The sequence below is a fragment of the Maudiozyma barnettii genome (genome assembly GCF_903064755.1).
Source record: "Maudiozyma barnettii strain CLIB 1767 genome assembly, contig: KABA2_05, whole genome shotgun sequence".
NCBI lineage: Eukaryota > Fungi > Ascomycota > Saccharomycetes > Saccharomycetales > Saccharomycetaceae > Maudiozyma > Maudiozyma barnettii.
This window is the reverse complement of record NW_024545242.1, coordinates 432,133-449,288: the sequence shown is the minus strand read 5'-3', so window position 1 is coordinate 449,288 and position 17,156 is coordinate 432,133. Positions and strand designations below refer to the sequence as shown.

The window sequence follows — 17,156 nt, the reverse complement described above, 5'->3', positions numbered from 1 at the left end:
AATACAACAAGATGTTTAACAAATCAGGTCCTGGTAAGTGGTTGGTCCCACTTTCAGTGCTGCTATACACTCTATTTCTAGTGGTTCTACCATTCCAAAATGGTTCTAGATCATCTCATGTTCTAGCTAGAAGTGACGATGCTGAAAACTACGGTACTGTCATTGGTATCGATTTAGGTACTACTTACTCCTGTGTTGCCGTTATGAAGAACGGTAAGACTGAAATTTTGGCTAATGAACAAGGTAACAGAATTACTCCATCCTACGTTGCATTCACTGATGATGAAAGATTGATTGGTGATGCTGCTAAGAACCAAGTTGCTGCTAACCCTGAAAACACTATCTTCGACATCAAGAGATTGATCGGTCTAAAATTCAACGACAGATCTGTTCAAAAGGACATCAAACACTTACCATTCGATGTTGTTAACAAAAGTGGTAAACCAGTTGTTCAAGTGACCGTTAAAGGTGAAGAGAAACAATTCAGCCCAGAAGAAATCTCTGGTATGATTCTAGGTAAGATGAAACAAATTGCTGAAGATTACTTAGGTAATAAAGTCACTCACGCTGTTGTTACTGTCCCAGCTTATTTCAATGATGCCCAAAGACAAGCCACAAAGGATGCCGGTACTATTGCTGGTCTAAACGTTCTAAGAATCGTTAATGAACCAACTGCTGCCGCCATTGCTTACGGTCTAGACAAATCTGAGAAGGAACACCAAATCATCGTTTACGATTTAGGTGGTGGTACTTTCGATGTCTCTTTACTATCTATTGAAAACGGTGTCTTTGAAGTTCAAGCCACATCTGGTGATACTCATTTGGGTGGTGAAGATTTCGATTATAAGATTGTTCGTCAATTGATTAAAACTTTCAAGAAGAAGCATGGTATCGATGTCTCTGACAACAAGAAGGCTCTAGCTAAGTTAAAGAGAGAAGCTGAAAAGGCTAAGCGTGCTTTGTCCAGTCAAATGTCTACCCGTATTGAAATCGATTCTTTCGTCGATGGTATTGATCTAAGTGAAACCCTAACCAGAGCCAAGTTCGAAGAATTAAACTTGGACTTATTCAAGAAGACTTTGAAGCCTGTCGAAAAGGTCCTTGCTGATTCTGGTCTAGAAAAGAAGGATATCGATGATATTGTCCTTGTCGGTGGTTCTACTAGAATTCCAAAGGTTCAACAATTACTAGAATCATACTTCAATGGTAAGAAGGCCTCCAAGGGTATTAACCCAGATGAAGCTGTTGCTTATGGTGCTGCTGTCCAGGCCGGTGTTCTATCCGGTGAAGAAGGTGTCGAAGACATTGTTTTGTTAGATGTTAACGCTTTAACTCTTGGTATTGAAACTGCTGGTGGTGTCATGACTTCTTTGATTAAGAGAAACACTGCTATTCCAACTAAGAAGTCTCAAATCTTCTCCACTGCCGTTGACAACCAACCAACTGTTATGATTAAGGTTTACGAAGGTGAAAGAGCCATGTCCAAGGACAATAACTTATTGGGTAAGTTTGAATTGACCGGTATTCCACCTGCCCCAAGAGGTGTCCCACAAATCGAAGTTACTTTCGCTCTAGATGCTAATGGTATCCTAAAGGTTTCCGCCACTGATAAGGGTACTGGTAAGTCTGAATCTATCACTATTACAAACGACAAGGGTAGATTATCACAAGAGGAAATTGAAAGAATGGTCGAAGAAGCCGAACAATACGCTTCTGAGGATGCTGCTGTCAAGACTAAGATCGAATCTAGAAACAAGCTTGAAAATTACGCTCATTCCTTGAAGAACCAAGTTAATGGTGAACTAAGTGATAAACTAGAAGAAGAAGATAAGGAAGCTTTACTAGATGCTGCCAATGATACTCTAGAATGGCTAGATGATAACTTTGAAAATGCCATGGCTGAGGACTTTGACGAAAAGTTCGACGCTTTGTCCAAGGTTGCTTACCCAATTACTTCTAAGCTATATGGTGCTGGTGCCGAAGGTGCCGATGGTGCCTATGCTGAAGATGATCTAGACGATGAGGACGATGATGGTGACTTCTTCGAACACGATGAATTGTAAGAAAATTCACTTTAATATTCAAATTCCCACTAACCCCCATCCTTCCACGACACACATTGCAAAAAGAAGAATTATAAAAAAATAAAATATAATAAAAAAAAAAATATCATAGCTACGTTATTTTCTTTTTGATCTTCTTCTGACTGTGTGAACTTGCATAATGAGCTTCATTGCATAATTAACTCTGGACTTCATTGATGACGACAACTTATAAGATGTTACTGTCACAGTTTAATATTTTTTTAAGCTTACATAGATATATGTATAGATTCCTATGTTAATATGCACCATGGATATATGTAAAATTATAAATTCTAGCTTTAAGAAGTATAAAAATAAAATTCTCCCAATATAAATACGATTTGTACGTTTGAAAGTATTGTAGATGCATTATTGTTGTTTACAACCTTATATCATCATCTACATGGAGCTAGCAGAATCAGCTTGAAAGCACGATTTTCAGCTCAAAGGATTTTCTATCTCTTTCTCGCTTTCAATTGAAAATTTTCATTCCCTCACAAATGTCGAAGAAAATAAAAAATTTTTTTAATCGAAGAAGCTCATCGCAAAATTTTATGATGTTCTTATATATGATACCCATTATAAATATACTTAGATATCATTTATTACATAGCAATTCTGGACTAGAGACAACTCGATAAACACCAATAAGGAATACTCTGTAATGGCAAAGAAAGTTAAAATGAATACCGCAATGCGGAAGGAGGCTCGTAAGAGAGAGGACGATTACTTGAAAAACCTTGAAACTAAGATTCAAGAATATGATCCAAAGACTGCCAACTCGAAGTTTTTCAAGGACTTACCAATTAGTTCACACACACTAAAGGGTTTGAGTGAAGCAGCCTTTGTCAAATTAACCGATATTCAAAGGGAATCCATCCCAGTTTCATTGAAGGGTTACGACGTCCTAGGTGCTGCCAAAACTGGTTCTGGTAAGACTCTTGCCTTCTTAATACCAATTTTGGAAAAGCTTTACCGTGAGAGATGGACCGAATATGATGGTTTAGGAGCTCTGGTGATATCTCCCACAAGAGAGCTAGCAATGCAAATATACGAAGTATTAACAAAAATTGGAACACACACATCATTATCTGCAGGGTTAGTCATTGGTGGGAAAGATGTTAAGTTTGAATTAGAAAGAATATCAAGAATAAATATTCTTATTGGTACCCCAGGTAGAATTTTGCAACATTTAGATCAAGCAGTAGGTTTAAATACAACCAATCTGCAAATGTTAGTTTTGGATGAAGCTGATAGATGCCTAGATATGGGGTTTAAAAAGACTCTAGATGCTATTATCGGTAACCTACCGCCATCTAGACAAACCTTGTTATTTTCGGCCACACAATCGAATTCCCTATCTGATTTGGCCAGATTATCTTTGACAAACTATAAGAGCGTAGGGACCAAAGATATCAATAACAAGGATGATAATGAACCTGCTACTCCAAAGACTTTACAACAATCCTATATTATTTCTGAGTTAGCTGATAAACTTGATGTCCTATTTAGTTTCATCAAGTCACATTTAAAAGCAAAGATTATTGTATTTATGTCAAGTTCCAAGCAAGTTCATTTTGCCTACGAGACGTTTAGAAAGATGCAACCTGGTATCTCTTTATTACATTTACACGGGAGACAAAAGCAAAAAGCTAGAACAGAAACTTTAGACAAATTTAGCAGAGCACAACAGGTTTGTCTGTTTGCTACGGATGTTGTTGCTAGAGGTATTGATTTCCCAGCCGTCGATTGGGTTCTACAACTTGATTGTCCAGAGGATGTTGACACATATATTCATAGAGTTGGACGTTCTGCCCGGTATGGTAAGAAGGGGAGATCTTTAATAATATTAACACCACAAGAAGAAGTATTTTTACAAAGATTGAAAGCTAAGAAAATTGAACCAGAGAAACTAACAATTAAGCAATCGAAAAAGAAATCAATAAAACCACAATTACAGTCATTACTATTTAAGGACCCAGAATTAAAATACTTAGCTCAAAAGGCATTTATTTCTTATGTTAAATCTATTTACATTCAAAAGGATAAAGAAGTGTTCAAATTCGAAACTTTGCCAACAGATGATTTTGCTATTTCTTTAGGTCTTCCTGGTGCTCCAAATATCAAGTTTAAGGGTACCAAGTCATTTGAGAGAGCTAAAGAATTGAAAAACTCCTCCAGAAAGTTAAAGGCTTTATCCAAGGCTGACGATGACGGGGAAATTAGAGACAAAACCAAGGAGGTAAAGACAAAGTACGACAAGATGTTTGGAAGAAAAAATCAAACTGTTCTGAGTGAACATTATATGAATGTCACTGGCGTCCAAGGTGCTGAGAATGACGAAGATGAAGATAACTTTATGACAATTAAAAGAAAAGATCATATTCTTAATGAAAATGAGCTACCGGAATTATCTCTCCCATCATCAAACAGAGCTCAGAAAAAGGCGCTATCCAAGAAGGCCTCTCTTTCAACTAAAGGTAATGCCAGTAAGACGATATTCGACGATGATGGTGTTGCACATCCTGTGTACGAACTAGAAGGGGAAGAAGACTTTGTCAAGAAGGGTGATGCCAAGACACAAAAGGATGAATATTTGAAAAAGGAATCTGAAGTTATGGCTACTGCTGATTCTACAGATAAACAAGTTGCAAAGGTAAAAAAACAAGAGAAGAAGAGAAAGAGATTAGAAGCTATGAGAAGGGAGGAGATGGAAGAATACTCTGACAATGAAGACAATGCTGAAGCGCAAGTATATCTAGGAACTGGTAATCTAAGTGATGATATGGAGGATGTTGATTCAGATGCAGAAGACCGTCAAGTTAAAAGGACTAGATTCAATAACTCCTCTGATGGTGAAGATGAGTCTGACGCTAACGAATATGGTGTTACAGAAATCGATGCTCCAGAGACATTAGAAGACTTAGAATCGTTAACAGCTAGATTAATCCAGTAGGTATGACAGATCTAGTTAATTAGTATAAACAAATGACCATGTTAGAAAATTATAGATATATTTTTACATAGTAACATAATTGCATTAATAAATAAAAAAAAGGTAAAATAGGCGCACCAACACGGAGCATATCAAAAACTTTCTATTTGGTAGCATTACTTAGCTTGATAGGCATAATACAAAGCTCCTCTTTTACAAAAGCTGCCCAGGCAGGGTCTTGAATTCTTGCCAAATTATTCTCGAAGCGAAGTATGTGTCTATTATCCCACTTGAACACAAAGAGATTTCTTTCAAGCTGAGACTCGTTATTATCCTTAACGCTTGTTTTATAAAATACCCATAAGCCTTTCCATTGTTCCAGGTCCCATGTTATACCCTTTAACGTCATAATAAATGCCCATACGGTTATATCCCTATTATCATCTGTCAATCGGCTATAAGACTCCTGGTAGGCCTCAGCATTATCTAGAGGAAGTACGAGTAGCTTTGCAAAATGTAGTAACAAATCAACATTTGTTTCAACGTGTCTACTCAGTCTCTTGAAAGGAGTACTCTGGGAAGTTACAGACCCTGTTCTAACACTTTCTAGGATCGAATTCAATATCTCTTTTAGCAGTTGTATGTCTAAGAGTAGTTGCTCCCCAATTTCTATAACTTTTTTTGGTTTTAGTATTCTACGACTACTTGTTGTTGCGAAAGGAGGTAAAGGTTGCAATAAACGAGTTATACAGTCAACATAATTTGATGTTACTAAATCTATCACTTTATCAAAAAAGTTCCACTTGAATACATCTCGACTCAGGAGTAGCATGATCTCCTCCAAGGAAGACTTAGATCGAGCCTTGCTATCTTTATTAGAGAACGATGAGAAAGTCAGCACTTTCTTTAAGGTAATAATGTACCTGCTGTAATCCTCAACTGCAATGTGGGCCCAGTCAGTACTATCAAATTCTTTCCATACAAATGCTAGATCCAATGGAATAACCCTTTTCAACAGCAGGTTGTTCCCTTTGGCAAGAAGTTCATCATATATGTCCTTTGTTTTTAAAAATATTTTAGAGACATTTGACGGATTGGAACTTAATTGAGCTAATTTTTCCTCCAATTGCGATATTGTAGTAGAACAATAATCACATGTATTCACTAGCAACACAGTGTATTTAGTAGTCTCATGTTTATCTTCTATATCAAGATTATCAGGTAATAATAATGGGCGTAGAATTCTACTAGCATACTCTATTAACCATTTTGAAAAAAAGTTTGCTAAGGATGTTAGGATACCATCACTACTACCATCACCTATAAGTTCTAACGTTTGACTCAAAACAGATCTGTATGTTCTAAAAAGATCAGCGCTTGATGGAACTACTAATGAGTCCTGTATATTTTCAGGAACTTTGCTTTCACTCATATAAGTGAGGAATTTTTTCTCCATCATCCCATCCTGATGAGACACCCATAGAGACAAATAAGGTTCAAATGCTGCACTTAACTTTTCTGCTTTACACTTATTAGAAAATCGTACGTCAATGTATTTTTCAAAATCTAAAGTTACTTGTAATGATCCCATGAACAAATCAATCGAGGGTGTCTTGCCCTGAAGTTCTCTTCTCAGAAGAACATCCAAATCTTTTTTAGTAATTTCATAAAATTGAGAAGCCAGAGCAAGTGGTATACCCCATGAAGGAGGAAAATAGGCCGCATATTTAGAATTGAAGTTGTTCAATATCTTTTTAAAAAACATGTATCTACGGGAGAGGTTCTCCAGGGATCCAGCCTCATCATCAAGTTGAAAGATTTCTTTTATCTCGTAAAGAAGTTTGTTAAGACACCAGTCTATTATTTGTAGTTTAGCGCTGTTATTTGAATCCAATAGCTCACAAGCCCCATCCCTAAGTTGGACCTCAAGCTTTTCATTTCCTGGCACTTTACCGCTTAGTAATTCGTTGAAAATTTGTTTGATCTTATTCAATATATCTGACTTCAACCGTGAAATAGATGATAAAAGCATGTTTATTTCTGTGACAGATTTATAGGACGAAAAAGTCGATTCAGATAAGGAACACATAATTTTATAGGGGGACACCATCTCAACAAACGAATTAGACTCAGCTAATAATACACATTGGGAATAACTATCTACCAATATCTTAAGGTTCTGAAATATAGTTAATGATTGCGTAATGTTTTTTTTAGCATTGTCTAAATGTGAAATTCCATCAGTTAGTTCTGATATGGTCGAGTAAATTTTTGAAGCTGTATTTTGGGTTTCTTGGAAGTCTTGAAACACATCATCCACAACTGAAGTCCCTTCTGCAGTATTATTTGGTTCCGTTGTTGACTTTTGAATGCTCTCTTCAATCTCTTTCTGCAATTGCAGTTTCGTACTTCTAGTTCGTAGAAGTAATTTATCTATATCATCGAGAGAACCCTGAGACGCGAGTATAGTTGTTATGTCCTCTGTAGGGTTATAGTCAAGGCTGTCCAATGTCACCATGCTATAGAAACTTAGTATATTGTTCGGTTCAACACTGTTAGGATTCTACCTATAATGCTTACCTCGATTTTAAATAAACCCACCCAGTCGATATTACTCTGTTTGGTGAATTAAGAACAATTTAATAGTCTACTTCATACATTTTTTTCAATGTCGCGAATGTCTCAAAACATAGATAATCGTGATTGAGATTTGTTTACATATCTCAAAAAACAGTTTGAAATAACACAAATATTCTATAAGGAGGACGGTTATATATACATATATATATTTTGTTTCTAAACAGGTACAATCTACTATTTTTTATACCAGATGGGACAACTCACCAAATCTCTTTAGTGTTGGAGCAACAACACTTTTAAACACTTGCTTTGGTACGTAAGACACCATTATATTAGTAGTCACAAAAGTTTCACTCTTTCAGCAGTTTATATCTCCTTTCTCCTTTATAACGCTTAAGTGAAATTCTTGAAATACACCTTAACAGTTCTGACAAAACAATTCTGTATCAATAAGTTTCATTTTATAGGGTTTTATATACAAATAGAACAATTGAAATATACACACGTAAACCTATATTATATAGAAAGACAGAAAATTTGATTAATGCGAAGATGTTTATTAACGAAAGTGTAAGTATAACAATATATGTAGTTAGATAATACAAGAAAAATACAGCTAGTTACCTAGGGGAATTTATAAGGCTATATTATTGTCTTCTCCACGATAACCTGTCAGTGTGCATAGTATAACCGACAACTTCACTAGTAGTTTAAGAGAATCTGATGAACAGTCTTTGTCGTCATGTGTATCAACATCATTTAGTGCATCTCGTTTGAATATACCAATCAATAATTTTCTGAACGCTATCAACAATTTTCTGGTGCTACATATAACGCTTTTATTTTGGTCACCTGAACTTACTAGAACACAACACAATAATTGGAATAATGGAGAAATTAATTCAAATAGAGATACACAATTCGAGGTATCTTCGACGACTAAATGGTTGTCCAGACTAATGTTGATTTTTGTAAAGCTTGAATTATTCATTTGTACCTCATCAAACACCAAATTCATTCCAAGGTCGGGATCGATTCTTAGAAAAGAGCAACTTTCAATCACTTGGAATAATTTATTCTCAACTAATGCTTTTGCCCCCCCTCTAGTTTCAGCAATTCTAATTAGAAAGAATACTGTCGTCTTGAAGGCAGTTAGTTCATACAGCAAATCCTCAATACTAATTTGGTAAGGGGCAGAATCCAGCATGTTATCGGTGTTCTTTAATGAGCGGATGATTAAGTGCAGCTGCGCACTCTTTGTCAGGGACTCTAGAATAAAATTCTCCGGGGTTAGACTGCCTATTTGAACTAACGAATCTAGTAATAAAATACTTGTAATCCTGTTGGTATCTTGTCCATATATAGCATCATTGCAAACAATCTGTATAAATTGTTCACAACTCATGCGTAGTGACTGTAAAACATCCTTTGCTACTGATTTGTCCTTCAATACACGAACTAAATATTGATTTGTCAAAGTGTAAAAATCCGATCTTAATGGGACAGATGTCATTGGGGATAGAATACCATGAATACACAACTTGAAAATATCTGATAAACGGAAATCCAATTCCTCATGTTGACCATTAATTAATCTATCTTTATCATAAATTTCGTATAAGAAAACAACGAGAGAGACAAGTTCTTCTGCGAACGAAGTATCAAACTCGACGTAATCATTAAGTTTTGGGACAACGGATGTGAAGACCTCTAAAATAAATTTCGATCTTGATACAGAATCTAATTTTCCATCAGTAACTATTATTTGAACTAACTGAACCCACGAATGTAAAATGGATAATTGGTACTCTTCTGACAACTTGTTATACAATAACCCTGTGACATTTTTCTTTACTAGAAGGAGTTCTTTCTCACAATCCTCTAAAAATTTCTTTCTTGTGTCACCTGCATTTTGACTTAGAACTAGGCTTGTCGACTGGAGTGGAATTCTCGATTCACTAAATAGCTTTGCTAGTGACTCCACTGAAGAAAAATCAAAAACTTCATCCTCACAATTATCCTTGAAAGATATGGTGGCCAAATTAATTGTTAAATCAGAAAATGCCTTAATTGAGCCAGAAGATTCTACTCCTAAAGAAATCCTTGGATAGTTCAGAGTGTCGAAAAATGAAAATATTTTAGCAGAATAAATGGTGTTAGAAATCAATTTGGACACATATGTAGTTACTTGAGATTCTGTTCCGGTAAATGATACTCTATGAATAAACTGACTTAAAAGTTGTATCACATAGGTTTTGTAACATAGGAATGACAATAAGGACCCCATAGATCCACTGTTTAAGAACGTCTCGCCATTTACACCTGATTTATCATCAAAGACACGTCCATTGAATAAAGTATACTTTGTTACATCAGGGTCTAGTTTTATTAAGAAGGCAAACAGTTCCATTTTCTCCAGATGGTCGAATACGATGTCAGAAGTCAATGGATTTCTACATAACTTAAGCAGTACCTCTATACTCAAGCAAGCAAGTCTCATCGGGGCATAATCAACTGTTCTCCTTGTCAATAAGTTCAATGAACTAACCAGTAAAGTGGTAACCGAATCTAGTAGAGAAGCGCCTGAACTTATGAATGTAGACAGATCAGGTCCGGCCGAAATAACATTCGAAACTTGGAAGCCTAATAATAAGTGACTTATATTAACTTTATCACTGGAATAAGATAGTCTCGACGAAAGAAACTTTAAAATCTTTATCTTCAATTCCAAATTATATTCAGAACTGATTGATGCATCAATTTGGGTCATAAAAGCATCTTTTATTCTTGAAGATTCATCGACAGAATCAAGAATCGTTAAAACTTTATCATTAATAGAGTATTCAGGTAATGTATAATCTGAAGATTTTGTAAGCTTATCCAATACAGATAGAGATTTGACTGCCAATTTGTGATGGTCAACACCAACATATAAACCCAGATGTGCAATGATAGTTAAATTAAAAAACAGAGCGTCATAAAAATTACGGAGTCCATGAAGACCTACATCTTTCGCTATGAAAAAAATGTCCTTCCTTTGTTTCTTGAAAATTGGAACAAATTCCTCAATGTATGTGCTTTGGTAATCGAGAATCGTATCCAGAATTGTGACCGCTAACTCAATAAGATGCAACTGTTCATCACCACCTTCCAAATCAATCGAAAGTTGATCTATACCAAATGCGATAATATTTAGGATAGGCTTATACACCTTATCTGTGAATAAGTAGTTGAACATAGCTGGGGCAGATGATTCATGAACATAAGTATAAAAATTATCAGATACGACCAATTTATCCAAGTCAGCACCTGCAGGATTGGAATTCAAAATGACTGAATAATTAAAGGAGAAAAGAGCACTTCTTACAATATTCAGAATAGGCTTGTAAATGGTTCTTCTCTTATTATCGTTGTCAATACGTGTGGATGGGCAGAATACATCATTTAAGATATAATCAAAATACGGCCAAATACCCGCCTTTCTGTAAGCTTGTCCTAACTTGCTTGGATATTGCAGTGTTCCGAATTTCAAAAATTCCGAATTCTGATTACCACCTTCTATTAGCATCATTTTATCAAACAGATATAAAAAGCCTTGTACTTCTGTAAAGTTAGTTAAGAAAGACCCCAATGCAGCTCTATATGACTCACTTGAGTTTGTTAAACTGTAGGATTTAAAGATTAAAGAATCCAATGAGAACCAGAACTTTGATCTGGCTGATGTATCTTTTGGAACCAAATAACTCAGAGTCTTAAAACAAGCCCCAACTAATGGTGTTTCAAGCTTTGAAATTTCAAATAGGATGTCTGTAAACAAATTTGATAAAGTTAATTTAACGTCTTCATTCACTTCGGATGCTACTGAGCCTATAAGAGTAAATAGTGACGACAGGAAAACAATTGTTTCTTCGTTTAAACCCTCTTCCAATGCAACCTCCGTGTTATTTATTTCTGATGTATCCTGTAGTCGTTGTTTCTCCTGTATGACGTTTCCTAAACCACCAATTTTGATGACGTAGTCTTTAATACAGTTCGCAATTAGTGTCCAAGAAACACTATTGTTTTCTCCAAAATAATGGAAAACATCAAGAACGTTCTTAGATCCAAATGATAAACTAGCAATCATCAGATAGAAACATGACCTTATTAATATATCTTTGCTTTTAGAAGCCCATTCAATGAAACCGTATGTATTAGATTCCTTGTCACTCCAAAATTCCTCAGAATATTCTGGTCTTGCAGCGTAAAAATAATGGATTGTTAAAAAAAATCTCTCTAAATCAGCCTTGGCACATATATCATCCAAGTTTAGATCTTCACCAGACATTAGAGAATCCTCTTCCGCATCTTTTATCTTTGTTAGCAAGAACGCACAATCATTTATAACTGTTTGCAGAACCGAATGGAATGTGGACGCAAAAATGTCATTAGTAGTCTGTGACATCTGTATTTCGTGGAATTGATATTTTGTCTTTGATATTAGATTATCGTTGCTTGTTCCTGTGAGACTATTAGTATTGATATTACCATTTCTTATAATAGGTTTCGTCATAATGTTACCTATGGATGTGTTATCAATATAAGCTGATTCATTATCGATAAGCTGTTTTGGAATTAACCTTGGGATATGTCTCTCTAATAATAATCTTATGTTATAATACAGATCAATGCTTTTACTCCTCTCTATAATAGAAGTATCTGCAGAAAATATTAATAATTGCTCAATTGCACCTAACTCTACTGCTGATGTCATTGGTTCATCTATATCAGTTTTGAAATCAATAGATTTTGTCCTAGTTTCTGGAACTTCTTTGCACCATATAATAAAGAATGAAAGGAAAACGAATGCGATTGAAACTTTTATAGGCTTTTTATAGATGGAATCTGTCTTGAGTTCAGATAAAAAATGTTTGTGAAGTTCAAATACATCACTGTCAGGGAATCTATCTAGATTTCTGAATGCATGGAAAATCGAAGACAAATAATAAACAACAAAGAAATCATTTGAATCAAGTTCTGCAGTGTGTTGTATAATTTGGAGAATATTATCTTTCTTATTAAAATGGCCTCTTTCAACTAGGCCATATAATATTTGACTCAAAGTATCATATTCTTTTAACAAAAAATCACGTTTAAATTTGACATCCTGTTGAAATAGGACATCGTAGGTTTCCAATATTTGAGCTTTGTTAATTGTTTGTTTAATCTCGGATAGTTGAGTATGAATTGCATTAAAAGATGGTAATATATTTTTTATCAATGCATTACTCTTCATTAACTTTTGATATGCTTTGTTGTTTGAATGAGCACAGTTTACTATATAGGCAACGATTTGCAAAATATATTGTCTTCTAATAAAATATTGGACTTTACCGTTTCTAACTAAAGATACGATGTTATTGCTTATACTATTAAGAGCATCTAAATCTGGTAAGCTTGAGACTATCAATTGACAGCAAATTAATTCGTCGAGGTTCATAGCATCTGATAGTTGAATTGCCGCATAAATAAAGTTTTTACTTAGATTGTATACATTACCATCTGGTAATAGGATCTCATCACCTTCAAGTTTGGATCGACTTGTGGCATTTTTTACCTTCTCACCATTAAGGTTTAAACTTTCTAGATCAGGAAGTATTGTATCCAATAATTCTTCATCTATCTTCCCACTCTCAATGGAATTATATAATGATTCAAATGGTAAGGCACTCCAATTCATTGTAATACTCATAGATTGATGTTTGTTTTATTTGTAAGTCCTACACGTATACTATAATTTAATGAAAAAGATAACAACAATAGAAAGAGATGAAACTGTTTAAATACCGGGGTAAGCTTTGAAGAAGTTAATCAATTCCTTTTGATATATTGATTATCCCATCTTAATAAAAATTTAATAGTTAAAAACATCGAGAGCGAAGAAGTTTCGCCCAAAAACACCTAACAAAATTGGCGTTACCCGCACCTTCAAAAATATTTTTAAAAAAAGAAAGTTAGCACTCACACTGGGGGTCGAACCCAGAATCTTCTGATTAGAAGTCAGACGCGTTGCCATTACGCCATGCGAGCTAAATTTCTTAAAAAGAATTGGATTAAAATTTATCTATGTTCACATAAAAATTTGAATTTTGTATGAATATTCAATTAAAATGCATTAAACGTTAAACAATAATAGGTAAATACTTTTATAATTTCTTAGAGACATAATAGAGAAAAAAATAAATTAGGTAGAATAAAATGCATTGTATTTAATTAGTTTTGGATATTGGTTTCTTGCCAATAACCCAACTAATCCTAAATCAATTATGTTCAAAGAATATTATAGCTATCTAAATCATATAACTATGGTACTACAAGTATTTATAGGCTCATCCTGAGATCCTTTACATCTGAGTGGTACAATAGATAAGGTGTATATACGGATAAATGTTGTGCTTAACCAACCGATACACGAGCCATTGACAAACACACCTGTACCATTACTTATTTCACATATATCCACTTCATGTTATTATAATGGGATATGGAGGTGTAAAAAAACAAACGAACTACGCTTAGTTCCGATTAAAATAACCTTCCTCGCAGTATACATTCTGCCAATTTACTGCATAGAAGTGATTACAAACACAGTGATAGTTCTTATAGAAATTATGTTGGAGCAAGATATTCTAAATGTTCTAATAAGAGCTCAACATTATGTAAGGAAAAGAAATAATAGATAATATTAGGTAATATTTTATTTGGGAATGAATAGGTAATAAAAGAAACAGAATTTTAAGAAAATAAATAATATAGAAAGACAGAGAATTCCGAACTTTCATTCTAAGTTAGAATCCATTCGTTCTACAAACTTTATATAATAATAAAAACTCACGTAAAAATAATAGAAAGGATTGACAAATAATATTTGCTTTATTGTAACTATTTACACTTAAGCTGCTACTAAGCCTATTACATTAACAAGAAACAATGAACGAATTCAGATCTAACTCTACTATACAAGCATCTGCACTAGTTATCAGTTAAGACTAGTAAGCTTATTGACTAGAATTATATGTACTAATATTGTGAAGTACATTCTCCGCCAAATTTCAGTACGATTAACCCAATGACTCAGTTTGACCATTTTGAATAACTAATTGCAGTTGTCACCATACTTCGATCGAACATATCTATCTTTCACGATAAATATACCACAACAACTATCATACCAATCATTTGCCACTGTTACACATAATATAATTCCAAATATGAAACCGTTTCGAGGTTACAAATTGTAATATAATTCAATTCTATTATCACATGTACCCAACAACTTTAATGGTGCATAAGGCTCAAAACAGAAAATAATTGGTTTTGTCTAATACTTCAAAAAAAAAACACTCATTGTACCAATGAGAAGAAACTATCAAAATGATATGAAACCATTTCACTTTATCTAGATATTCCTTTAATAAGCAAGATTGCTGAATTCTATTTTACCCGCTGATCGTCCTGCATTTGTATTAACCCTTCCCAGCCTATATAATAAAAATTGAAAAATGTTCGGTGAAGATAAGAATACAGATATAATAACTATAGAAGCTGGCAAAGGTACAAAGTCATCTGAACCAGGTTAATAATCGTAGCAATACTACGTGTCCTCAAAAGAAACTCTATCTGGAGATCATTCCTTTATTAGAATTCTACCCATGAATAGGTTTGCTATCCATATAGTATTATTCATCTATTATGCGATATGGTTACTATTACCAATATTTGATCTAGAAGGACAGTGGAAATTATTCCCACTACCTAGCATATATGCTATTTATATCCCTATTGTATTGCTATTGATTGGGTTTACTATAGTTGGGACATTTGTTGGATTATTGTTACTTCGAGATGTACCTGAAGATTTGGATACAATGAATCAAAATAAATTAGCGCCATAAAACAATTTTATCCTATTATAGAAAATAGCATACCATAAACAATACCATTTATTCCATGCATAATATCAAACAATTATGGATAAAAATATAATTTCAGCCCCACATGTATATATAGATAAGTCCATCGTATACAAATATAAAATGAATAAAAGATACAGCTGCATATCCTTTAATATATATGTGTATATATAATGAAACGATACGAAAAGAGAAGAAATATAATTAATCCGTAATAATTTTTAAATGATAAAGTAAGTTATACAATTGTAGATAATGACATAATAGAAGAGGTATATGTAAATATATATATATATAAAAGAGTCAGCAAAATTAACCAAACCCCCCACCCTATAGATGATTATTTGAGAGTCATTGAAAAGAATAAATTATTTTATTATGAATGGATGATGCAGAATTGTAAATTTTTAGTTTATAAAAGTTATTGATTTCTCATTTCCATATGTGAAACAAAATGAAAATGAAAATCCAAGTTATCCATTCCAAATTTTGATATAAAAAAGCAAAATACAAATGGTAAAACAATTTTAAACCTTCTTTATTACCACAAATGATCAATCATTTTGTGTATGGCAGGGGTTAATGAGTGATGAAATTGGTTAAAAAATAAAAAATAAATTTCCTTGTTCTTTATAATTTTATAATATCATTTACTTTCTTCTGAAAGAAGTACCTTCAGATAGCTTAGCCTTACCACCGGTTGGGGTACATAGAACAGTAGCGCAGGATTCACAAGTGACAGCGGTTTGAGCATGGGAGAAGACAGTGGTGATGTTTAGACAACCTGGACATTTGACATCTAGGAAGTAAGATCTTGGAGATTGGACCAGAGTCTTTAACTTGTGCTTTCTAGCTTCAGAAGCGGCAGTTGGGTGCAATAAATCTTGAACTAAAACCTGTATTAAAAAAAATGAAATGAAATAGAATAAAAATTAATTTAATTTCAGCTTGTTAGTATATGGTTTTAAGGAATTTCAACATGCTGACAATCTTATACTCATTGAAATAGTCGGGATCTATTGGTGTTAAGTAGAATGTAGTTTTTTATTCATTCTAATGTATCTGTTGCTTTCTATCATATCACATGGGGATAATTGTTAATAGCCATATCTTTGACGTTTCATCCTGATTCTTTCAATATCTTTGTTGAGTTGAGCATGCCTATGTATATATCGATAATCTAACATACCATCTTATGTTTCTTTTTATCTGTATTATGTATCGAGGATCTTAATATGAAAATATCAAGAATGTAAAATATATATAGCAAGTACTATTAACTGATAAACGACTTAATCAATATATTTAAAGGTAATAAGTTTTCCATCTCTAGATTGTTACCACATCTGGAGGTAGTAGTAGTAGCAGTAACAGTAGCAGTAAGAAGTTAGTACTACTATGATCAATGTGAGAATTGCAATATTTGGTGTGTCTCTCCGTCCCATACAAATTCCACCAATTCATTGATTCAATCAGCCCAAAGAAATTTCAGTTTCATTGAATGAAATTTGTGAAATTGTTTGAAATTGCAATTAATAATGTGTGATGGCGATAAAAGACACCAAGGAGAAGGGAAGGGACTATAATAATTATTAGTATGATATT

At 33.9% G+C, this 17,156-nt stretch overlaps 6 protein-coding genes and 1 non-coding gene across 7 annotated transcripts; 3 read left to right on the top strand and 4 right to left on the bottom strand.

The window, feature by feature from the left end:
• Window positions 1–11: 11 nt before the first annotated feature.
• KAR2 (Hsp70 family ATPase KAR2) lies at window positions 12–2,063 on the top strand (the record flags this gene model as incomplete). The annotated part of the gene is made up of 1 exon (XM_041550840.1): window positions 12–2,063. One exon carries the CDS (start codon window positions 12–14, stop codon window positions 2,061–2,063), a length of 2,052 nt encoding a protein of 683 aa, XP_041406774.1.
• A 685-nt stretch (window positions 2,064–2,748) lies between these two features.
• Window positions 2,749–5,040, top strand: HCA4 (RNA-dependent ATPase HCA4; the record flags this gene model as incomplete). Its single annotated transcript, XM_041550839.1, has 1 exon — window positions 2,749–5,040. One exon carries the CDS (start codon window positions 2,749–2,751, stop codon window positions 5,038–5,040), a length of 2,292 nt encoding a protein of 763 aa, XP_041406773.1.
• Window positions 5,041–5,182: 142 nt separating this feature from the next.
• On the bottom strand, window positions 5,183–7,537 carry VPS53 (Vps53p; the record flags this gene model as incomplete). Its single annotated transcript, XM_041550838.1, has 1 exon — window positions 5,183–7,537. One exon carries the CDS (start codon window positions 7,535–7,537, stop codon window positions 5,183–5,185), a length of 2,355 nt encoding a protein of 784 aa, XP_041406772.1.
• A 696-nt stretch (window positions 7,538–8,233) lies between these two features.
• NUP192 (Nup192p) lies at window positions 8,234–13,318 on the bottom strand (the record flags this gene model as incomplete). The annotated part of the gene is made up of 1 exon (XM_041550837.1): window positions 8,234–13,318. The coding sequence occupies one exon, from the start codon at window positions 13,316–13,318 to the stop codon at window positions 8,234–8,236; it is 5,085 nt and encodes a 1,694-aa protein (XP_041406771.1).
• A 278-nt stretch (window positions 13,319–13,596) lies between these two features.
• Window positions 13,597–13,668, bottom strand: KABA2_05S04378. The gene has a single exon. It is a non-coding gene; the product is annotated as a tRNA-Arg (tRNA).
• Window positions 13,669–15,290: 1,622 nt separating this feature from the next.
• KABA2_05S04356 (uncharacterized protein) lies at window positions 15,291–15,533 on the top strand (the record flags this gene model as incomplete). The annotated part of the gene is made up of 1 exon (XM_041550836.1): window positions 15,291–15,533. One exon carries the CDS (start codon window positions 15,291–15,293, stop codon window positions 15,531–15,533), a length of 243 nt encoding a protein of 80 aa, XP_041406770.1.
• Window positions 15,534–16,201: 668 nt separating this feature from the next.
• Window positions 16,202–16,743, bottom strand: RPS27B (40S ribosomal protein eS27; the record flags this gene model as incomplete). Its single annotated transcript, XM_041550835.1, has 2 exons — window positions 16,202–16,447; window positions 16,741–16,743. 2 exons carry the CDS (start codon window positions 16,741–16,743, stop codon window positions 16,202–16,204), a joined length of 249 nt encoding a protein of 82 aa, XP_041406769.1.
• Window positions 16,744–17,156: the final 413 nt, after the last annotated feature.